This window comes from Balaenoptera acutorostrata, chromosome 2 (genome assembly GCF_949987535.1).
Source record: "Balaenoptera acutorostrata chromosome 2, mBalAcu1.1, whole genome shotgun sequence".
NCBI classification, from domain to species: Eukaryota; Metazoa; Chordata; class Mammalia; order Artiodactyla; family Balaenopteridae; genus Balaenoptera; species Balaenoptera acutorostrata.
Window position 1 is genome coordinate 69,502,740 of NC_080065.1, and position 25,971 is coordinate 69,528,710.

General features: G+C 34.2%; 1 protein-coding gene across 8 annotated transcripts in view; it reads left to right on the forward strand.

Moving 5' to 3' along the window:
* Nucleotides 1–25,971, forward strand: part of XRCC4 (X-ray repair cross complementing 4) — a 274,654-nt gene that overhangs the window by 40,020 nt on the left and 208,663 nt on the right. For 7 of the 8 annotated variants that reach the window (XM_057541058.1, XM_057541062.1, XM_057541057.1 and 4 more), the window contains exon 3: nt 1,362–1,537. In XM_057541058.1, coding sequence (XP_057397041.1) covers nt 1,362–1,537 — 176 coding nt within the window. Of the gene's footprint in view, nt 1–1,361; nt 1,538–4,093; nt 6,142–25,971 lie in introns of those variants that run through there. The other variant, XM_057541061.1, reaches the window with a different exon arrangement.

The window sequence follows — 25,971 nt, forward strand, 5'->3', positions numbered from 1 at the left end:
CACCACAACCAGAGAAAAGCCCGTGTGCAGTGAAGACCCAATGCAGCCAAAAATAAAATAAATAAAATAAAATAAATAACTTCATTTAAAAAAATAAATAAAATAAGTAAGTAAAGTCTTAAATGAAGACTTTCTGCTGTCCAGAGCACTTGATACTCTGGCTAGAGGAGAGTCGTGTTCAAACCTCACAAAGCAGGAAAGGAAAAAAGGCAGAGCAAGAATGTGTCAGCAGCTAGAAGAAATGGAATTCATACCCTAGAGACCACGCAAAGATAGTGATCTGAATGAGATCTTAAATATATTTAAATCCTTCAAATATTGAAAAGAAGGGTGTGGCAAGAACAAGATATTATGAAAAAAGAAACAGAGGGTGGGGCTTCCCTGGTGGCGCAGTGGTTGAGAATCTGCCTGCCAATGCAGGGGACACGGGTTTGAGCCCTGGTCTGGGAGGATCCCACATGCCGCGGTGCAACTGGGCCCGTGAGCCACAACTACTGAGCCTGCGCGTCTGGAGCCTGTGCTCCGCAACAAGAGAGGCCAAGATAGTGAGAGGCCCGCACACCACAATGAAGAGTGGCCCCCGCTTGCCACAACTAGAGAAAGCCCTCGCACAGAAACGAAGACCCAACACAGCTAAAACAAATAAATAAATAAATTTATTAAAAAAAAAAAAAAGAAACAGAGGGTATCTAAAATTGAACATGTAATTATTGAAGTAAAAATCTCTACGGATGAGTAAAACATCAGCTTTAAATGTACCTGGATGAGAGAATTGGAAGCCAGATATAACGCAAGCTGTAGAGGAGACAATAAATATTAATTCCCTTCCCTTTCCTTCCTTATCGACTCCCTTCATCTACCGTTTTTATTGTTGGCACATAATGAGATGAGAAGAATGAACTCCATTTTTACTTTAATTTGACTCTGCCCATGTGAGTGAGAAATAGACTATGGACTATTTAATCTCTTTAATAATTGAGGCAAGGAAGACATGTTTTAAAATATTGAGCTTATTAATCATTATAGGAAATAATTGCTATGACCTAGGAGCAGGTACACAAGACGGTTGTTTCTGTGGTAATTTATAATCCATGTATTTCATCTGAGGACAGAGAAAGAACACAAGGAGTCTAATGCTTTCTGATGAGATTTGAGACTAAATTAATGTATTTCTCAAAAATTGCTAGTTCAGTTAAAAGGTATAATTTGACTTAAAAATGTGTGGTGCGGACATTGATTTTACTTTTTGTTTAAATTTCTGTTACGTAAGGAATAAATTAGTAGCAACAGGTAAATATGTTTATTCTTAGGTTTAGAATTTATTTTCAAGTAAATAAGGCTTTTATTACTGTTTCTCATAGTTTGTGAATCAGAGATTTCCCAAGAAGCTGATGACATGGCGATGGAAAAAGAGAAGTATGTTGATGAACTGACAAAAGCACTGGTGTCAGGAGCAGGACCAACTGACACATACAAGTTTAATTTTTCGAAAGAGTCTTGTCATTTCTCCTTTGAGAAAAACTTGAGAGATGTTTCAGTAAGTAAAACTTTCCATAATGTTATAATTGGTAAAATGTTAGAGAATACTTATTGAGAAATTATTTAAGTAACTAGCATATTATTCCCAGAATACCTCAGAAACAAAAGTTCAGAAAGTACTTGGTTTCCAAGTTGGAAAAATGCTTCAAAGTTATAGTCATTAAATGCTTTATATTAATGAATTGTGAAAAAAATTGTTGGAAAATATATTTCATTTTTAATGCTTTAAGACTAAGTATTATTGAGATAATTACGTGAATGAGCAGTATGAAAAGTGGCATCAGAAGTTTTAGACCATGAGACAAGGCTTACTGAAATGAGTTTGGGGAAATACTAATTTTTGAGAAAGAAAATAATATATTTTTCTTTGAATATTTAATAATTATGACCTATTTTCTTCTTTATTAGCATGTATTTGCAATTACAAAATTATATAGATAAGTGTAGCAAGACATATGATTAGAAATTAAGGTATTTTATTTATATTATCAAACTTAGAAGTATTAAAATAGAAAGAAATAACTTTCAACCCAAGCTTTCTTAAGTTTAGAGACAGTTATTGAACAGTGTGTGCCGGAACTAAATTGAGTTTAAAAAATTCTTTAAAAAAAAACTCTTTAATTCAGAATGACTAAAGGGATTTCACCAATTAGAGAAACATTTGAAGCAACAGATGGAATCATTAATTTGAAATATATATTATCCTGTATAGAATAATACAGAGAGCCTGGCTTCAGTAATTATTTCTGAAAAATTTAGAATTATTCTGAATTGTTTAGAAGATACATACTTATAGTACTTAGCTGCCAATTTATGTAAGTTTCAATATGCTGAGGTTCTTAAGATGATAATTTAAAATAGGGTAAGGTTTGAACTGACTATTGAAATTTTGTTATTTATCGCAAAGTGCTCTTTCCTGTGGCTTAAGTACAATCAAATGATGTTATATACTATGGAACTGCTGACTGTTTCTTCTAATATTTTGAAGCAGATCATTGTCAAATTGGTTATAATGCCATTTCCCACTCAACAAGCATAGATATGTGATGACTAACATTATTTCATGCCTCCAGTTTCTGGTTTTCATATGTTTTGTGTACCCTGGTGCATAACAAATTAAGAGTGTGAGAGTACTTTTGGGTACTTGAAAGGCTTTTGGTATCTTTGACATGGTGAAAAGGAGGGTTTGGATGGAGTACTTGCCATGCTTAGCGATACATTGGATCTTGCTGCCTTTGTGAAGAAAGTCCTCATGACTTCAGTCATTTACAATTGGCTTGGCATGTATCAGACTCAAAAACCGTGACAATAATCCTGAAAGATAGCCTGCTTACTACCCTGATATTAATCAACTTTATCAGAGCCAAAGGCTTGAACCACTAGCTTTTCAACAGGTTTTCTCAAAAAATAGAAACAGAGTAAGAGATTCCTAGTAAGGCAGACGAGTGTTGGTTCCCTAACAAATATGCCCTAAAGCACTACAATGCAGTTTAGATAGCTGCCTCACTATTTATTCATTTATTAATTTGCCTATGAGAAAAAGAAAGGCTACTTTCAGAATGGTTTGATGAGGAGGAGTTCATGACTTGGCTTACTTGAGAGATATTTTTGGATGTTTGAATGAGGTAAAGCTTTCAGTATGAGGTGCTGCAGTCAGCCTTATGGATGCAGATGAAAATCACAAGTTTATTTGGCCAAATTTCCGTGGGAATCTTCTAGTGCTGTAGGATGTGCTTCTACAAATTGAATTTCAGAGTGACAGTATCTTTTAAATTCATCTGCTGGCAAAAATATGCAGACAATTGGAAACATGGCAGAATACTTTTTAAGGCTAATTTTGCTTTGGATGACCTAAAACTTTAAAAGGAGTTTGTAATCCATTCCTTGATGACACAGATGTCTGATTGTTGCCAAAAATGACCTCCTACATTTAGAAGAAAAGAATGAACATAGATTCAACTCAAAAGGTTACAGTGAATTCTGTTCTGTTGTTGACATACGGTTACTCTCCCATGACAAAGAATATTCCATGAGTTCTAAGTACATTTGCTACCAGTTTCATACCTCTTAGAGTCAGGGTTTTTGGGCATTTGTTGTCATCAATTCAAGAAGTTTTATGTGTCTAATTCTGTGTTGAAGATCACTGCATAAGTTGAACATTTTGAGTATTCAAGCCATATGACTTATTTGAAATTTACATTTGTATCAAATTTTCTTCTTTTTTTCCTATTTTTAAAAAGGAAGTAACTACTAATTTTTATATTCAAGAAGACCTGTTTTTTTTGAAATATTACCTTGTGTTTTAATTGTCCATTTCCAAAGCAATGAAATATTTAATATGTATAATGTGTATGTTGATGTTTATATACATTTTTTTGGAGGGATGGGTCCATAATTTTCATGAGATTGCTTTTGAGCTCATAATACTCAAAATTTCATTTTTGCTCTCATTGGCTTTTCCTTACAGATAACATAGACTTTTAATTTTAGCTTAATTCTCATTGGGATAAATGTTGAATGGCCAGTTGGATGCTAACTCTTTTTCTCCATACAGTACAAACCTCTGGGACCCTTCCTGCCCCATCACCAGGACACTTCAGTTGGCAGTAGATTGTTCTGGATGAAAGCATACTCTAGTACAAGCATTTAGAACTCATTATCTCTTCACTATACGTACTGTCGCCTACTCAAGAGATTATCATGTACTTTGTGTCACTGTTTTCCCTCTGCCTTTTGCAGTTCATATGGATTTTGCAGTATATACTTTGTCATGCAAATAATACATCTTAATTAAAAATGTCTTCCTCTTCTTCTTTCATAATTTGCTCTGTTACTTCAGAAAACATTTTCATTCATGAGCCATGTAAAAAAGACCTAATTTTTTTTGATAAGAGTAACCCTGGGCGGAGACAAAAGACCTGTATGCAGAAAACTAAGACACTGATGAAAGAAATTAAAAATGATACCAACAGATGGAGAGATATACCATGTTCTTGGATTGGAAGAGTCAATATTGTGAAAATGACTATACTACCCAAAGCAATCTACAGATTCAATGCAATCCATATCAAATTACCAATGGCATTTTTTACGGAACTAGAACAAAAAAATCCTAGATTTGTATGGAGACACAAAAGACCCCGAATAGCCAAAGCAGTCTTGCGGGAAAAACACGGAGCTGGAGGAATCAGACTCCCTGACTTCAGACCATACTACAAAGCTACAGTAATCAAGAAAATATGGTACTGGCACGAAAACAGAAACATAGATCAATGGAACAAGATAGAAAGTCCAGAGATAAACCCACGCACCTATGGTCAACTAATCTATGACAAAGGAGGCAAGGATATACAATGGAAAAAAGACAGTCTCTTCAATAAGTGGTGCTGGGAAAACTGGACAGCTACATGTAAAAGAATGAAATTAGAACACTCCCTAACACCATACACAAAAGTAAACTCAAAATGGATTAGAGACCTAAATGTAAGACCAGACACTATAAAACTCTTAGAGGAAAACATAGGAAGAACACTCTTTGACACAGATCACAGCAAAATCTTTTTTGATCCACCTCCTAGAGTAATGGAAATAAAAACAAAAATAAACAACTGGGACCTAATGAAACTTAAAAGCTTTTGCACAGCAAAGGAAACCATAAACAAGATGAAAAGACAACCCTCAGAATGGGAGAAAATATTTGCAAACGAATCAATGGACAAAGGATTCATCTCCAAAATATATAAACAACTCATGTAGCTCAATATTAAAGAAACAAACAACCCAATCCAAAAATGGGTAGAAGACCTAAATAGACATTTCTCCAAAGAAGACATACAGATGGCCAAGAAGCACATGAAAAGCTGTTCAACATCACTAATTATTAGAGAAATGCATATCAAAACTACAATGAGGTATCACCTCACACCAGTTAGAATGGGCATCATCAGAAAATCTACAAACAACAAATGCTGGAGAGGGTGTGGAGAAAAGGGAACCCTCTTGCATTGTTGGTGGGAATGTAAACTGATACAGCCAGTATGGAGAACAGTATGGAGGTTCCTTAAAAAACTAAAAATAGAATTACCACATGACCCAGAAATCCCGCTACTGGGCATATACCCAGAGAAAACCATAATTCAAAAAGACACATGCACCCCAATGTTCATTGCAGCACTATTTACAATAGCCAGGTCATGGAAGCAACCTAAATGCCCATCGACAGACAAATGGATAAAGAAGTTGTGATACATATATACAATGGAATATTACTCAGCCATAAAAAGGAAAGAAATTGAGTCATTTGTTGAGACGTGGATGTATCTAGAGACTGTCATACAGAGTGAAGTAAGTCAGTGAGAGAAAAACAAATATCATATGTTAACGCATGTATGTGGAACCTAGAAAAATGGTACAGATGAACTGGTTTGCAGGGCAGAAGTTGAGACACACATGTAGAGAACAAACGTATGGACACCAAGGGGGGAAAGCCGCGGGGGTGGTGGTCGTGGTGGTGTGCTGAATTGGGCGATTGGGATTGACATGTATACAGTGATGTGTATAAAATTGATGATTAATAAGAACCTGCTGTATGAAAAATAAAATTCAAAAATTAAAAAAAAAAAAAAAGAGTAACCCTGGGTTCATAGTTTAGCTTGCTCATACGTCTGTTTTCTCATCTATAAAGTTTTGAAGTGATTTCTTGGATTCATTCCAGGTCATCTAGCGTACTGTAGTTTTATGTTTCTAAAAATAGTCCTAATGAAGGACAGCCATGAGGTTTGAAAGAAAATTAAACATGATAAGCACACATACACACCCACACACACACACTGCAAGCATACACATGAAAATTGGCCTTAGGTTTCTATTAGAATTAAAATAAAGTCTTTTTGCATTTTCTTTCCCTTCCTCTCTCCTGCCCCCACCAGCAGATATTGGCTTCGGATACAGTTAGCCTAAAAATTTGATGACTTAAATAGCATGGAGGTTTGCTTTTCTCTGATGTAATGATCCAAATAGGCATGCCTGGGTTTAATACAATGGTTTTATGATGCAGGGGCCCAGGCTTCTTCAATCATGTTGCTTTACCATTTTTAACAAGGAGTTTTTATCTCATTGTTACTGTTATGCTCACCTTTCAGGCAACACGACTGAGTTAAAGAGAAAATAAAGCACACATGCATTTTCTTTGACCATCACACTAAAGTTGCATGCATTACTTTTGCTTGCATTCCATTGTCCAGAACTGTCACATGGCTTCACCTAGCTGCAAGGGAATCTGTGAAGTGTGATCTTCAGCTGTGTCCTATGCCCAGAAATTTTCATTACTGTGTAAAAAGGGGAAGGTGGATATTGAGGAACAAGGAGAAATCTCTGCATGTTAAAGTTTAGGAGAGATTGAAGTGTCATTCAATCATTTAGAAGGGTTCACTTTTATTGTTACAGGGGTCCTTCTCTAGAATTTTCATTATAAATGTTTCAGTTGTTTAAAAAATGTTACAACATATAGTAAGGTATAGGTTAGTTTGTATCTTACTATATGTCATAACTGTTTTTTTAAGTGGAAGTTAAAAAAGTTCAAACAGCCTCCCTACATTTATTTAACTCACATTTCTCAGATATATAAAAATAAAGTAAAATAAGTTAGCCCAAAGCAGTCAAAGTTGTTTTTAAAAACAGCAGTCTAAAATCCTATATTATTGCCATGTGTCCCTGTGGTTTGGGGGACTTTGAAATCAAATGGGTATTTCCAGATGAAATATCAGAATTGGAGCATTTGTTATGGTACTCTGCCAAAGAGTTTGTCAAAAATAGTAATGATTTTCAGGTTTGTGGGAGTATGGGTTGCAAATGTGTTGCTTGAATGCCTCAAAAAGAAATTGTAGTATTCTTTATTTCCATGATAAAAGTATTTGTATACGTCTGCCATTTTTGTGTTAAACGCTTTATAGTTCCTGACCTTTTGGAATGTGGGAACTAAATCCGTAATGTAAGTGGTGCAGAAGTCCTGCTCAAAGTATATGTTTTGTAGTTAAGCCATGGAAAAGAGTTTAGAATTATTACTTTACAAAATTAATCTTTAGTTATACAGTTTTGTATTTGAGAACTCATTTTCCTTTTCTTTTTTCATATTGCTCTGCTTTGATTTAAAGTGTTTTCTTCTTTTATAAGAAACATCTCAGTCATTATATTTTAATTTTTTCAGTTATTCCAGGATTTTTCAGAAAATAAACAACTTAGAGCAAAAACAGAAGTAGGACGTAGCATTTAAAAACTGTGCTCTAAGAGAACTTTTGAGTATTAATATTTGCTTATTATTTTTCAGTTAATCTCCTTTTCAGTTAACATGTACTGTCACTTCATCATGTGGCGTTGGCGTCGTCACTCTGCATGTGAGGAAACAGTTGCTAAAAGCATAAGCAAGTTCCTAAGGAAAGCACAGGTAGTAAGTCAGGTAGGGTAGAATCCAGGTCTCTGTCAAAATCAAGTAAAATTTTTGTTGTTGTTTTTTAGGTGTAGTGTACATACAATGAAATGTACCTATGTAAAATTCAAAGTTTTCATTACTCTAGACAGTTCCTTTGTGCCTCTTTGAGGTCAATCCCCAGCTAGCCCCTTTCTTCCTCACTCTGCTTACTCTCCAGGTTCCAGGCAGCCACTAAACTTTTAAATTTATTTGGACTTATACTGAGGCTCCAGATATGGTCTCTCTTGTTCAGTGTTCTTTGAACACTTGAAAGAAATGTCTATTCTGCTGTTGTTTGGTGGATTGTTCTATAAATGTCAGATCAAGTTGGTTGAGCTTGTTGTTTAAGCTTTCTATATTTTTGCTTATTTTCTATCTACTTGTTGCACCAATGACTGAGAATGTATTCAAATCTGTAATTATGGATTGGTTTATTCTCCTTGAAGCATAATCAGGTCTTTCTTCATGTATTTTTGAATCTTTGTTATAAAGTGCAAAACATTAAGGTTTGTCTTGTCCTCGTGATGATTTGACCCCTTTATCATTATGAAATGACCCTCTAACACTTAAAATTCTTGGATCTAAAATCCACTTCCAGCTTTCTTTTGATAGGAGTTAGCATGGCATATCTTTTTCCATCCTTCTGCTTTTGACTATTTTTGTCTTTATTTAAATTGGGTTTCTTTTAAGAAATATATAGTTGGATTTTGCTTTTTTAATCCAATCTGGCAATCTGTGTCTTTTAATAGGGGTGTTTAGGGCATTTACAATTTATGTAATTATTGATGATGGTTTTAAAATCTGCTGTCTGTGTTTCATCTTTATTTCCTTGTTTCTCTTATTGTGTCTTTTTTTGGACTACTTTAGTATTTTTTTATGATACTATTTAATCTTTTTGGTTGGCTTATAACTCATTTTTATGCTATTTTAATGCTTGCTTTAGAGTTTATAGCATGTATCTTTACCTTATCACAGTCTACCTTGAAGTGATATACTGCTTTACAGATAGTTTAAAACTCTTATAGCAATATACATTATATATATACACACACATTATATATCCATTTTTTCTCTCCTGGCCTTTATGTTATTTTGGTCATACATTTTACTTCTATTGATATGTATGTTATAAACTCCACAATATATTGTAATTATTTTTTTTTAACAGCCAATTACATTTTAAAATCTATTTCGAAATAATTTCAAAAAGTTTCAAAAATAATAGATAGAGTTCAGGATACCCTGCACCTGGGTTCTCCAATGATAACAATATATAACCATAGTAGATCATTAAGAGCAGGAAATTGACATTGGCACAATATTATTAACTAAACTACAAACCTTATACAGATTTTGCTACTTTTTACAAGTAATCTGGTTTTTTGTTGTTATGCTTTTTTGTTTCGTTTTTGTGTGTTTATAGTTATATGAATTTTATTACATGTATGGATTCATATAACCACTACCACAATCAGGGTGCAGAACTGTTCTATTATCACAAAGAAACCTCTTCGTTCCTTTGTGCTACCCCTTTATAGTTGTACCCGCTCTCCAATGTAACCCTCAGCAACCACTTATCTGTTCTTCATCACTGCACTTTTGTCATTTCAAGAATATTACATTAATGAAATCATACAGTATGTAGCCTTTTGAGGTTAGCTTCCCCCCACCCACTGAGCATAATAATGCCCTTGAGAGACATTCAAGTTGTTGCAAATATCACTAATTTATTTTTATTTATTTCTGAGTAGTCCATTGTATGACTGTATCAGTTTGTTCATCCATTAATAACTTAAGAACATTTGTGTCATTTCCACTTTTTGGCTATTACAAAGCTGCTTTAAACATTCATGCATAGGTTTCTGTGTGAATATAAGTCCTCATTTGTCTAGTGAAGAGATTGGCAAACTATATCCTGTAAATCGGCTGCCCATTTCGGTAAAGTTTTACTGGGACATAAGGGTGCCCATTTGTTTGTGTATTGTCTGTGGCTGCTTTTGTGTTATAATGGCAAAGTTGAATAGCTGCAGCAGGACATTGTGGTGTGTAATGACTAAAATATTTACTTTTGGTCCTCTTACAAAGAGTTTGCTGATCTCTGCTTTAAGATAAATATCTAAGATTGGGAGTACTGTGTTGTATGATAAGTATGTGTTTACCTTTATAAAGAAACTGCTAAACTGTTTTCCAAAGTGAGTGTACCATTTTATATTCCTACCTGAAATGTATGAAAAATCCACATTCTTTCCAGCACTTAATGTTGTCCATATTTTTTATTTTAGCCATTCTAATAGGCATGGTATGTATGGTATCTTATTGTGGCTTTAATTTCTATTTCCCTAATGGCTAAGGATGTTGGTTTCATGTGCTTATTTGACATCTGTATAACCTTCTTGGTGAAGAGTCTTTTCAAATTTTACCCATGTTTTTAGTTACATTGTTTGTATTTATTTATCAGATATGTGATTTGCAAATATCTTCTAGTCTATCACTGGTATGTTCTTTTTTTTTTTTTTTTTAGAGAAATTGCAGAAGAAACCAGAAGTTTCTAGGAGGTTGAAATGAGTTTTTTTTTTGTTTTTTTTTCCTTTTAAAATTTATTTATTTATTTATTTTTGGCTGCATTGGGTCTTCGTTACTATGCGTGGGCCTCTCACTGAGGTGGCTTCTCCTGTTGCAGAGCACGGCCCTAGGGCACGAAGGCTTCAGTAGTTGTGGCTCGCGGGCTCTAGAGCGCAGGCTCAGTAGTTGTGGCACACGCGCCCAGTTGCTCCTCGGCATGTGGGATCTTCCCGGACCAGGGCTTGAACCCATGTCCCCTGCATTGGCAGGCAGATTCTTAACCGTTGCGCCACTAAGGAAGCCCTGTTATGTTCATTTTATTAATAGGGTCTTTTGTAGAGCAGAAGTTTTTATTTTTGATGAATGGTCCAATTTGTGGATTTTTTTTATTTTTATGGATTATTCTTTGGTGTCATGTGTAAGGACTCTTTACCTATCCCTAGGTCATGAAGATTTTCTATGATTTTCTTTAAAAAAGTTTTATAGTTTCATGTTTTACATTTAGATCTATCATCTGTTTTGAGTTCATTTTTGTTAAGGTTAAGGTTCATTTTCTTGGATGTGAATGCCCAATTGAACTAAGACCATTAGTTGAAAAGACTCTCCTTTCTCCATTGAATTGCTTTTGCCCCTTTATTAAAAATCATTGGCTGTACTTGTGTGGGTCTATTTCTGGACTCTGTATTCTGTTTCATGAATCTATGTGTATATCCCTCCACCAGTACCACACTGTCATAATTACTGTAGCTACATTATAAGCCTTAAAATTAGGTTGTGTAATTCCTCTAACTTTATTCTTTTTTTCAATGTTGTTTTAGATAATTTAGTTTCTTTGCCTTTCCAAATACATTTTAAAAGCAGCTTTACTCTATTTTACAAAAAAACCACAATTGAGTCTTCTAGTCCATAAGCACAGTATTTTTTAGGTTTTCTTTGATATCTTTCATCAGTATTTTGTAGTGTTTATTAGCACACAGATCCTGTATGTGTTTTGTTAGATTTATTTCTAGTTATTTCAGTCTTTCTGGAATTATTATAAATGGTTTTGTTTTTTAAAATTTGAGTTTCCAATAGTTCCATTACTCATATATAAATATAGTTTATTTTTTTGTGTTGACCTTATAATCCCCAACCTTGCTAAATTTCCTTATTTGTTCCAGAGTGTTTTGTTGTTGTTGTTTTTATGTGTGTGTGTAGTTTTGTTGGTATCTTTTACTTATATAATAATGTCTGCCAGTGGGTATAGTTTTATTTCCTTTTTTTTCCCCAATCTTTATGCCTTTTATTTCCTCTCTTTGCCTTATTTCACTGGCTAGGACATGAAACTACTATGTGGAATTTTAGTGGTGAGAACAGAAATCCTTGCCTTATGTCCCACTTTAGGGGGAAAGCATTCAGGCTTTCACCATTAAGTATGCTGTTAGCTGTAATTTTGTTTTTCAAATGCTCTTTATCAGATTATGGAAATTTCTTTCTATTCTTAGTTTGCTGATTGGTTTTATTATGGATAGGTATTGAATTGTCTTAAATGCTTTTTTCTGTATCAAGTCGTGGTCATATGAGTTTTCTTTTTTAGACTGTTAATATGGTGGATTACAAAGATTGAGCTTTTGCCTTGCATTCCTGGAATATACTTGATCGTGGTGTATGTCTGTGGTACTGGGGAGAAGAGTGCCACCTGATTAGTGCAGGGTGAGAATGGCTGGATGTTAAGTCCCTGCCCACCATTTCCATGGCCACAGCCCCAAGTAGAGAGAGGAAGGAACTTCACCTTCTGAGTTCAGGGTGAGGGTGGTAGACTAGGCTCCACCTACAGCCTCCTGTCTTTAGTACAGGATTGGGATCAGGATGGGGATAGGCATGTTTCTTCTGGGTTCTAGGCCTGAACTGAGAGGGGAAGGGTTTTAGGCAAAAGGCTTCTGTCTTTCCTGGCTACCCTTTTCTACTTACCACGGCCAGACAGAAGTAGTTTTTCTTTTTGTTTATTTGTACCCACTGGTGTTTTCATGTTGCAGGCTTCTTTAATATCCAGGTTGGATATATGAAAGTCAACAAAACAAAACCAACCAGGGAACTTTCTGCCAAGTCTTTCCTCAAGTTCCAAGGTTCCTAGTAAATCTGCTTTCTTTTCTCTACCTTAAAGAATCTTTTTTTTAAAAAATTTTATGTATTTATTTATTTATTTTTGGTTGTGCTGGGTCTTCGTTTCTGTGCGAGGGCTTTCTCCAGTTGCGGCAAGCGGGGGCCACTCTTCATGGCTGTGCGCAGGCCTCTCACTATCGTGGCCTCTCCTGTTGCGGAGCACAGGCTCCAGACGTGCAGGCTCAGTAGTTGTGGCTCACGGGCCCAGTTGCTCCACGGCACGTGGGATCTTCCCAGACCAGGGCTCGAACCCGTGTCCCCTGCATTGGCAGGCAGACTCTCAACCACTGCGCCACCAGGGAAACCCCTTAAAGAATCTTTTAATAGTTGCTTTAAGTCTTTCAGGATTTTTGTTTGTAATTAGTGAGAGTAATAGAGTGTAATGAGCTATCTCCATCTTGTCCAGAATCAGAATTCTGAGTTGTCTTTTAAAGTGATTTAAATATTTTGAAAGTCTTTTATATTTACCCACAAATTTACCTCTTCTGGAACAATTCATTATTCTGTGTAAATCCAGTTTTCCATGTAATATTATTTATGTTCTGTCAGAAGGACTTTGTTTAATGTTTCTTTTCATGCAGGTCTGCTTGTGATGGATTCTGTCAGGTTTTGTGAATCTGCAAAGGTCCGTATTTCACCCTTCTTTTTAAAAGATATTTTCACTGGGTAGAAAATTCTAAGTTGACAGTTTTTTCTTTCAGTACTTTAAAAATGTTGCTCTATTGTCTTCTGGCTAGTCAGTTGTCATTGTTTGTATCTAAGCAATGTGCCTTCTTTCTCCAGCTTCTTTTAAGATTTTTCTCTTTATCACTGTCTTTGAACAATTTGATTATGATATGCCTTAGTGTAGTTTTTTATCTTTATTGAGCCTCTTTGATCTGTTAGTTTATATTTTTAGTCAGTTTTGGCGAAATTTGGTCATTATCCAAATAGTTTTTCTGTTTCCCTTCCTTCCTGTTTGGAGACTCCAATTATATATATCAATACATGTATATTATGTTGCTTGAATTTGTCCTATAGCTCCCTGATCCTCTTTTCTTTCTTCCTTTCTTTTTTTCTCCCCATTTTTATTTTTGAATAGTTTCTATTGCTCTGTCTTCATATTTGTTCTTCATAATTGTTTCTTTTGCTATGTGTAATATGCTGTTAATTCCATTCAGTGTATCTTTTATCTCAGAAATTGTGGTTTTCATCAGTTTGGTTTACATCTATTTAATGTCTTTTCTAACTCTTCTTACCATGTACAATCTTTCTTTTACATTCTTGAATATATGGAATAAAATTATAGTCACTTTCAATGACCTTGTCCATTAATTTGGTAACCTGTATTATTTTGGCATAGGTGTTGATAGATTTTTCTGCCCTATCATATTTTCTGTGTTATAGTTTCCCTTTTTGTTGCATGCCTGCTAATCTTTGATTGGATGCCAAATATTGTAACTCTTACTTGGTGCTGCATATTTTTGTATTTCTATAAACTTTTGTTTTTTTCTGGGACACAGTTTAAGTTACTTTGGAACAGTGTAATCCTTAGGGTCTTGCTTTTTAAAGCTCTGTTAAAGAGGACCAGAACATTTATTTTAGGTCCAATTTTATACCCTACTGAGGTAAAATACTTCCAACTCCCTTATCTGATTCCCATTCTTTCTACACAGGGTAGTAAAATGAAGAATTTTGCGATTATGTGTAGCATGTTAGCTTTGTCTGTCAATTACAGTACATTAAGTTAGATCACATGTTGTGATAATGTCTCTTAGATTTGTTGCTTATTTTGCCCCTACAGAAACTTTTAAAATTTGAGATGGTATTTCCCCCCTGGGTAGGATGGCATGGTCTTTTAGATATCATTGCTTCATGCCATGCACTTAAGACACTAAGGTTAGGAAGAAGATTATCAAGGCACCCGAGTTGTGATAATCTTCATTATTTAGTTACTTTTTTTGAATTTGGATTTTCTTTTAATTCTCATGACGCTCCAGCTTTAAGTCATTAAGTTATCATCATTTAAAATTTGAGTCTACTAAGGATAAAGTACTTAAGGTGATTCTAGGCCTTTGACATTCTCACTTCAGAATTTTAAATTTTCAAAATATTTTTAGATCACCTACATTCTTTTTTTTTAACATCTTTCTTGGAGTACAATTGCTTTACAATCACCTACATTCTTAATACTGTTTTAAATTATTGCATAGAAAAAATTAAAATTAGTTATACTTTGACAACTTGATTTTCTGAAGCTATAAAGACCTACGGTCTTCTTTATCAATTTAATCAAATTACATTCAGTTGTTTGTTTTCTTAGATAGGCATTGCTTTTTTATTTCTAGAAGAAAATTGTTTATTATGAAATTCAGTCAAGAATCAGATTTTCATTGACTGTTACTATCCTGAAATTGTAGGTAAATAACCGATTGAGAAAATTAATAGAATCTAAAATATTTGAGGAACATCTAAAATCAGATGGTGATGATGATGATGAAGCCGGTACATACTTTTGTATTAGCAGGAAAAATTGTGGAACATAATTGCTAATTAAGTTGATATTAAAACTAGGTATTTTAAAAATGAATGCAGAACAGAAATCTTTAATGTTGATAAAAAATCATAACTAATGTAATAATTAGACCACCTAGGATATTTCAGTGGTTAAGTTTGGAAGACATGCAGTGTAGTATAGCTGTATGTACCTCTTCAAAAAATATTGAATTTAGGAAGTTTATAGAGAGAGAAGTACTGTTCAAATGACATTGAAACTATTGTACATTTTTTAAAGGCTATACTTTTATACTTTAAAAATTCACTACTAAAACAGTTTATAGCCTACTGCACCTATGTAACCCATTCTGGACATGCTACTGTCCCATTGCCTGATGACCTGATTTGGATCTCAGGTGTGAGACTGTGGGCAGCTTATTCAGTTGTTTGTCCTCAATTTTTCTCTTGTAATTCAGAAATAATACTAATACCTGACCTAGTGACTGTAAGGATTTAATGAATTAATATATAGGTGTGTGTGTGTGTATACTTTTTCTAGGACAGTTCTTGCTTATAATAGGCACTTTATAAATATTTGTTGTTATTAATTATTTACTTGGGTGTCTCTTCCATTATACGGTAAAATCCTTGAGGGCAGTGACCATGTCTTAGCTGAGTTTGAAATTCCAGCAAATCTGGATGTCTTGGGAGTGGCCTTTTGTTGAGAGGAAATGTGGCATAATGGAAAGAACTTGAGATCTTGTCTTGAGTCTTGTATCTATTTCTAATTATATGGGTTTCAGCAAGTCATTTGTCTTTATTTAATGATGAAAAAACTGAGTTCAAATAGGCTAATAATGAGAACACCCAGAGTTTATGGCTGTAGGCAGTAGGATTGATGTGTGTGTGTAAATCTTTGTTAACTGTGAATTGTATGGTTTGTGACATATCCCAAGAGGCCATCAGGTTGATGCCTTGTATTCAGAAGGGCCTCCAGCATATACTTCTGATATTATCTATAAATGGGTTTATATACATTGTCTTAGCAGACATTCTTTATGCCAGTTTAAAATTTTATCCCATTTCAAGCTATATCATTTGAAGCACACTATAAATAAAATCAATTTAAATATGATGATATAATTTTTGTAATCTTGATTTCACTTTTAATGTGTCTGGAGATTAAAAAATTGGGAGTGACTTAGAACTCCCTTGACCTCAGAGAAGCCTTGTTAAACACATGTTATTGTTATACTGTATGCTCTATCAGATGTAAGTTTACTGGTGGATCCAGAGCTTCGTTTTCTCTGTTGAATTTTCTGGTATAGTAATATAACATACGTTGATTACAATTGGCCACATAGTAATTAATTTTTATTCAAAACTGGAAGCATGCAAAAAAAATAATTGTTTAAAAAGATATACCATTGTAACAATTAAAGGTTAATTGCTTTATTTGTGCAACTTCTGGAGAGGATGTGATATTTCTGGCTACAAATGATCCAAAACCAGTCCAACAGTGGAGATATGCCCATGTGACTAGAACCATAATGGTGAATTATAATGATGTTTTTCCTGATTTGTTATGGTTCTTGATCAATTTGTATCTTTTGACAGCTATCTTTTTTAACACTTTAATTTTAGACTTATAGAGAAAGTGGCAAAAATACTAAGGAGAATTCCTGCATATCCTTTACCCTATATTCCCTAATATTCACATTTTACGTAATCATGGTACAGTAATTAACAATCAGGACATTAACATTGACACAGTAATCTACAGATCTTATTTGAATTTTCCCATTTTTACCACTCTTAGTCTGCTCTGGCTTCCGTAACAAAATACCGTAGACTGGTGGCTTACACAGCAGGAATTTATTTCTTACATTTCTGTAGGATGGGAAGTCCAAGATCAAGGAACCATCCGATTCAGTTCTTGGGAAGAACCTGCCTCCTGGCTTGCAGTCGGCTGCCTTGCTGTATTCTTACGTGGTGGACAGAGAGCTAGCTCTAATCTCTTCCTCTTTTTTTTTTTTTTTCGAATTTTATTTTATTTCATTTTTTTATACAGCAGGTTCTTATTAGTTGTCTATTTTATACATATTAGAGTATATATGTCTTCCTCTTCTTATAAAGTTACTAATCCTATCGGGGGGTCCTGCCCTTGTGAATTCATTTAAACCAAATTACCTCCCAAACGCCCCACCTCCAAATACCATCACATTAGAAGGGGTTAGGGCCTCAACGTATGAATTTTGGGGAGAAACAAACATTTCAGTTCATTATGCTCACTAAAGTTTTTTTCCTGGTCCAGAATACAAGTGTCTCACATTGCATTTGATGGTCTCCATTATCTTTTAGTCTGTGAAAGTTCTTCAGTCTTGGTTTTCCTACCTTTGAAGAACACTGGCTGGTTATTTTGTCTGATGTTTTCTCATGGTTAGGTTGAATTTATGGATTTTTACAAGAATATCAAAGAAATGATGTTCTATCCTTCTCAGTGCAACATATTATGAGGTACATGTTATCTATCTGCATTATTACTAGTGGTATTAACTTTGAATACTTGATTAAGGGGGTGTCTGCCAGGTTTCTTTCCACTGTAAACTTGCTATTTTTTCCTTTTGTTGTTAATAAGTATCTTGTGTTTAGATAATTTTGAGAGTATACAAATACCCTATTTTTCATCATAATTTTACCCACTAATTTTAGCATGCATTGATGATTTTTGTCTCCAACAATTATTAGTCTGATATATCTAATTATGATTTTCTAGTTTCATCATTCCTTTACTTCATTAATTGGGATTCTTCATTAATCGGAATTCTACTGTAAGGAAAAGCTGTTTCTTCTCTTCCATTTATTTATTCAATTATTTATTTATATGAGTGTGTACTCTTATGAGTACATTTATTTTATCCTGTGGGTTAAATTACTCTCATTATTTATTTTGTTGCTCAAATTGTCCTCAATTTTGCCATTGGGAACTTCTTCAACTTTCAGGTCTTTTAGATATGTCTCCATTACCTTGAGCCCTTCCTGACGTTCTGGCACCGCAAGATGTACCAGGCTCATCTTGTCTTTCCTGACTCAGCCCTGGAATCAACCATGTATCCAAAGAGCAATAGTTCCTTTTATTTAAGATTATATTTTGTAATCAACATCTGGGTACTAGGTGGGCTTCTTGCTACTGCAGTGCCATTGCTTCTGGGTCCTCTCAGTGGACTAGCAGAGCTAGCAAATACATGTGTAAACTTATAAATATATGTGCACACATCTGCATTTCTCCATTTGTATATATGTTAAAAGCCTTTAGTTCAACCCAGTGTCACAGAGTTTATTCTAGCCTTCCCCTCTTGCTTATTTGCCACTTCCTCTGGCAGTGAAAAGTCTGGCTTTCATTATCCACAATATGTGTACTTATTTACTCAGTCCTAGTATAAATGTAAAGTAGTTTCAGAATTGTTTACTTGTATCCCAGTGAAAAACAAATTTTCTAAATGTAGTGCACTATTTGTATATAGTTCTTTTTGTCTTTATCCTTACAATGTACATTTAAAATATGATTTTCCAAAATGTCTTAAATTAGTTTTGTTCCTTCCCATCCTTTCAGTGTTCCTATTCCATTTTGGGTTCAAATCACATACTGATTGATATTATTTATTTAGTTTTTGGGATGTGAACAGTTGCTAAGAATCAGCTATATACAAAGGTATATTCAGAAAAGGGCCACTTCTCCCTCATCCCTACTACCCTCTTCCCATTCCTATACTTTTTTCATTAAGTTCCCAGCAGCTCCTCTAGGTAACCAAGCTCATTAGTTTCTGGTTTATATGTCCCATATTTCTTTTGTACAAATGAGCATGTATACTTTCTCACATTTTATTCTTTGTTATATGAAGTGTAGTATGCTGTAAACACTTTTTTTTTTTGCATTTTTAATTTTTTCACATAACAACGTGTCCTGGAAATCACTCCACGTCAATTCATAAAGATTTTCCTCTTTCATCTTTACAGGCACTTCATATTCCGTTGTGTGGTAATATAAAATTTTCAACTTCTCTCCTACGTATGAGCATCTAAGTTGTTTCCAGTATTCTGCAATTCAGACAATGCTGCAGTGAATTATCTATGTATTTTTGCATTGTTGGGGGTTTATCTTCAGGGTAAATTCCCAGATGTGTGATTGCTAGAAAATAAATGCATATATTGTTTTCTTAGATATTGCCAAATTCCCCTCCAGAAGAGTTGGACCAGTTTGTATTACCATCAGCAACATATGAAATTGTCTAGTTCCCCAGAGCCTCACTAACAGAACATACTGCTATACTTTTTAATTTTTTCCAGTCTGATAGGTACAAAGTGGTACCTCAGTGTTAATTTGCATTTCTCTAATTTTGAATGAATTTGAACACCCTTTTATATGTTTATGGGTCATTTTTATATCTTTTTTTTATATATGGTCTGTTCATGTATTTTACATTTTTTTCTGTTGGATTTTGGTCCTTTGTACTTGAAATGTTAAGAGGTTTTTCTGTGTTAGAGGCATTAGCCCTTTGTGTGGGTATTCTTTTAAAGTTGCAATGAGATTTATTCAGTCAGTGTGCTTCTTTGGTGTTAAACTTCCCAAAATATTAATCTGAAACAGATAAATATATAAATAGCCTTGTGCTGAAAAAATAATGCTATTTCAATCTCTTTGTGACAGAAATGAATCAGATATTTTGATCACCTCTGTAAGGCCCTTGTTATTCTCTAAATATCTCTTACATATTCTATCTTATGAAAAGTGCATATTTTTGTGGGTACGTGGAAATGCCTTATTCTTCAAGAAGTTTTCACTTACCTTCTCCTTTTTTTCAAAACTGGTGTCACCTTTCTTGTTATTCCTATAGGTCATCGAATTATTTCGTAATTCGATTTACGCTGAGTGGAGTTCAGTTTATAGCTGCTTAAGGTCTGGGACATTGTAATTGTCATATTTTATTCTTTTACTGTGCTTAATAATGAGAATGACCTCTGTATGCCATACATTATGCCACATGCAACCCTGATGGTTTTATGAAATAGGTCCTGTTATTCTCTCACTATTATGGATGAGGAAACTAACATTCAGTGGTGTATAACTTATTCGGAGCCAAATAGCTAGTGAGTGGCAGAGCTAGTGACTTCAAAAGCATGTGGGCTAATTACCATGCTCTATATAATGTCTCTTAATTTTGGATGTAGTTAATGTGCTCAAATTTTTATTGAGTTGATTTATTAAAGTTCTAAGGCATTCACTATATTCCAGGTGTAAAGTTGGGAGGGCCTTGGCTAAAGGAGCAGCAGTAAATGGAAAGTCATGGCAAGACAAATTGCACATCCACATGCAGCCAGTGTATACTGAGCTTATGTTGCCAAGTTTGTAAGGATCTTTGAAGTTTTGTCAGGGTAAGCTTCCTTATTTTTAAAGAAATTATCATTAATTTTGATTACACTGGTAAAATAGCTCATTCTGTACATGGCTACTGGGTAGATGGCATCCCTGAGATGCCCATTTCCTTTGTATGTTGTTTCAAAATTGTTATTTAGAGATCCCAGCTGTGATTTTATTTTTATTTCTAAGTGCTAAATGTTAGACATTATTAAAATCTCCTTCAGATAAATTACTTGTTCAAATAATTTTTACAAATCCTGTTTAACATAAATTTTTTTCAATAGGTTTGCTTGTCTATTTGGGATACATTACTTTTGATACAACTTCAGTTATATCATGTAATCTTTTACACTTCATGCCACTTAAATATAGAAATTCAAATAGTTATCGGTGACAGAATACTTTTTGATGAAAAGTGACAACCTTTTTTCATGTCATTTTACAGGCTCCTTATAACCCTGTGAAATAGGTATGATTATTTGTTAAGGTGATTCAGAGATTAAATGGTTTACCTATTCCAGTGCTGTTTTGATTTTTGGAGAATCACTTTTATTAGTGTTTTTTTTTTTTTAATTTACCATTATACTTAGGTATAGTAAAGTCTGTTGAACATTTAAATTAAATGAAAATATAGAAATGTAATGTAAAACAGCTGTTACTTAATTTTTTGGGGGGAGAATAGCTGTTACTTAATTTTAAAGATATTCAATATAAGTTAATATTACAAGTTCACTCAACTTGATTAACTTTTCCTCTTAAAAAAATATGACTGCTAAAAGCAAAAATTTTAACATTATACTGTGGGATTGATATTTACCATTTCTTTTTGCTCCTTATTCCTTCCTGCTGATCTGTATTCTTATCTGGTATCATTTCCTTTTAGCCTAAAGATGTTGCTCTAGCATTTTTTGTAGTGTAGGCTTGCTGGCAATGAGTTCTCTTAGTTTTATTTTATCTGCAGTTGCCTTTATTTTGCCTTCAATTTTGGAAGATCTTTTTGTTGGGCAAAGAATTCTAGATAGACTTTTGTTGTTGTTTTAGAAATTTCAGTGTGTTAATTTTCTGTTTTTCAATCTGTTGTTTCTGATGAGAATTTAGCATTCATTTGAATTATTGTTCTCCTGTTTATAATGTGTTTTTTTCCTGGCTGCTTTTAGTAGTTTCTGTTTATATTTGGTTTTAAACAATTTGACCATGATATGCCTAGGAGTGGAGTTTAAAATTACTTCACAGGGGTTCCTGAGTTTCTTGAATCTGTAAATTTATGTCTTTCACTAAAATTGAGAAATTCGGGGCCATTATTTCTCAAAAAAGTTTTATTTACTGTCATTCTCTTTCTTCTTTCCTTCTGAGACTTCAGTTAAAGGGTCCTGAGGCTCTGTTTATTTAAAAAATCCTTTTTCTCTCTGTTCTTCAGATTCAATCATCTATATTGATCTTTCTTCAAGTACATTGTCTCTTTTTTCAACTCAATCCAGTAGTTTTTTGAGTTTAATATTTTTTATTTTTAATATTTCCTTTAGGTTCTTCTTTATAACTTTTATTTCTCTGCTAAGATTCTCTACTTTTTCATTTATTATCATCATATTTTACTTTAAATCCTTGATCATAGTTATATTGGCTGACTTAAAACCCTTATCTGCTAATTGCAACATCTGGATTAACTCATGTCAATCTTCATTGATTGTATGTATTCTATTTTTAATATGTTTTTGTTTCTTCATTTGTTGAGAACTTTCAGATTTTGTCCTGGACATTGTGAATGATATATTGTAGAAAGTGGATTCTGTTAGACTCATTTGAAGAATATTGAATTTTTTTTTGCCTGTTTGTTTTTGAAGTCATTTAACTTGGCTGTACTCCAACTTCAAATTCTATTTCCCATGTGGTGGGTGTTAGCTGAAATTTCAGGTCAGTTCTTTTAACCTTAGGAAGGCTGCTTGGAATCTTTCTCTTACATACTTGTTTTGAGGATTAGCAAGAGACTTGAACAGTTTATCCACAGAATTTAGAGCTTCCCTTCTCTGGTTCTCTCCTTTACAGAATTCTTCCCCTTACTTTCTTGCTGTGGTTTCCCTGGATTCTGTCTTCCAATTCTATAGGAGAGTAAGACTACTGTTTTCTATTAAATTTTAACTGCTCTTCATGGCAGGGATTGGGGTCCTAACTCAGGCCATAAAAATGAGAATCTTATTCAGCGCAATTCCCTTTTTTCCAAATTCAGCCTGCTTTTTTGTTCACTTTCCTGTGCCTTCAGTTCTTTTTTTTTTTCTCTAAACTATTTTATTCAGAGTTTATAATTGTTATCTAGGGTAGGGTTGGTTTTATGGGAACTATTTGACCATGACTAGAAGCAGAGATCTGTACTTAGCTTTTGAGTTCTCCAGTCCCTTATGGTCTTGTGGCTTTTCTCCATATTTCAAAAGAAGTATGTTTATATTGTTGAACTTTACGCTTGTTCAGAAATTGGTGCTCTGGCCTAATTTCTTAGAATCAGTCTCTCTGCTGTCCTAGTTTATGCCTTGTCTAATTAAAGTCATGCCTGTATTTGAAAAGTGGACAAATTCCAGGGAAAGTGAGCAGCTGGTATTGACACTCAAAAGAGTTATGAAATGAAAGTAAGCAAAGGGCCAGTTCGGCTGAACCTCAGGAAAAAATATCTAATGGTGAGATTTGTAAGACTAAACAATCTGGCAAGGGGACTTTCTCTGAGCTGTTTCAAACTGAATTGGAAAAGTCAGAGGAAAAACAAGTAATCAGCCCAGGTCATGTATTGGCTGATGGACAGTTTATATGATCTCATAGTTACCTTTCCTAGTGGCTATTTGACTGTGTGGTCATTAGCAAGAAAGCCTTTTATGTTTTATTTTATTAACATGCGTGTCTGCATTGGAGTGACAATATGGATTCCTCTAAAAAGTTTATAATTGATAGTAAAAATTCTCCTGGAAAGGAGGAAATAGTATGATATTCATTTTATATGTTCTTTATATAATTTTTTGATATCAAGGACTTGAACTGTTTATCATTGTATTCCCAACACCCAGGATAGTGCCTGGCTCATAGAAGGAATTCAATAAGTATTAGTATCCTTTGTGCTTTTATTATGCTTACTAAAAAACAACCTAATCTCAAATGAATGTCAGTTATTGAAAGTGACAATTAAATTTGATGTTTTCTATTATTTCTCTTAGTCTTCTCTGTTTCTGTGTCCAACCCTAAGTCCAGAGGCCTGAATTTAAGATGTTTAGGTGTGCTTTGTAGTTTTGGTCACAGGAAAAAACAAAAGGTTAATTTTGTTGTAACCGTGAAATGCACTGCAGGAAAACAGAAAATCAAAGTTTTTTTGCTGGAAGAGAGAGTATTAAACAAAGTGGTTAACGGTACCAGATATGAAGTCAAATAGTTCTGACTTTAAATTCTGGCTACATATTCCACTCACTTGTGACCTTTGAAAACTTCCTTAACCTCTCTGAACCTCAGTTTCATCATCTTTAAAAAATGTGGATAATTAATACCTATTTCATGTGGCAGATGGGAGTTTAAGATGAGATTATTGTATAAAATTATTTAGCATCATACCAGACACACGATAGGCACTCAGTAAAAGCTGCTATTTTGTGGCGATTCTTCTATTCATCTTAATCTTCTTTGTAGTTTCTTCTTTCTTGCTTTTTAGGTAATTTTATATTTTAACATGGGACCACTTACTTGCACTGTGACCTTGAACCTTTTTGGCTTACTTTTGATCCTCAGTTAAAATGTTTATGAAATGAGGAATTGAATTAACTCAGAGTCTCTCCCTTGTGCCATCTCTGATTGATGGGAGCTTCTTGGAGCTCTATTCTTCAGAATACTCTGGAGCTACTTTCATGGTTCACTAGAGGACATCCTGTAATGATATGAATCTGAACCAGATTTGACATCACTTATCTATTCATAGCCTCAATCTTCAACTTCCAGTAAAGGAGAATGTAAAACAAGTCCTTAAAGACATGTTTATATAACTTTACATTTTTAAAAACAAATACTTATTGAGTGCCTGCTTTATATAATGCATTGTGTTAGGTGCTTACTTTGGGTCTGTGAGGGGTGAAGATATCAGTGAGTAAATGACTTTCCCTGGAATAGATAGCTTAATTAGGACATTCAGTACAATAATTATAAAGAAATTGTAGTAAAGACACAAGAAAATAGCAAAGAAAGTGTATTAAATGTACTCTAACGAGATATGCTTTTTAACAGAATATTTAACAAGCTGTAAGAACTTTAATTCCTACCAGCAAAAACAAGAGTTTATGATATTTTATTTTTGCAGTGTTATACAGTGAATAGCCCTATCTAAAACAAGAAATTTATTATTAAATCAGAATACTAAAATATAGTGCATTTTGTATTTAATTATCAGATCATATAGTTGATATGTCAATATGGCCATATTGATTTATATTTTTATTTCCTAATGGTTTCTGCAGCCAGGCAGAGATTTGGATCAACCCATTGATGGCTCTTTTTAATGGATCTTGAAATGTGAGAAAAGTCTCCACTTTACATAGTATTCTGGTATTCATAGAGTTTATGTTGGGCTCTTGTTCTGTTTAGTTAATCAGGGTTAGCATGTATTCTTCAAATGACTGAACCACATTGAAATGTGTTATATTACCTTACTCTTGGTCTACAATATTTTTATTTTTATTTTTTTGAGATATAGGCAACGTGTAATGAATGTGTCATTACATGTTACATTGTGTTACATGTTATACTTTAATAGCAGCGTAATGATTAAAGGCGGCTCTAAAGCAAAATGAATAGTTTATTCAACACAACAAGAAACTCCAAATATTTTTAGTATTCTTTTTTTTTTTTTTTTTTAACACCATACACTCTTAGCATGAGACTGGACCTTTTTTTTTTTTTTTTTTTTTATTTATTTATTTTTGGCTGTGTTGGGTCTTCGGTTCGTGCGAGGGCTTTCTCTGGTTACGGCAAGTGGGGGCCACTCTTCATCGCGGTGCGGGGACCGCTCTTCATCGCGGTGCGCGGGCCTCTCACTATCGCGGCCCCTCCCGTTGCAGGGCACAGGCTCCAGACGCGCAGGCTCAGTAGTTGTGGCTCACGGGCCCAGCTGCTCCGTGGCATGTGGGATCTTCCCAGACCAGGGCTCGAACCCGTGTCCCCTGCATTAGCAGGCAGATTCTCAACCACTGCGCCACCAGGGAAGCCCTTTAGTATTCTTAATTATAATTCTTGTTCTCCTTTTAATTTTTTGAAGCAGTGATCAAAGAAGTTGCATTTCTGTGTGACTCAGTATTTTGAAATATTTAGTCCCAACCAAAGTAATATTTCATCAAAAGAGATGGTGTTGTTA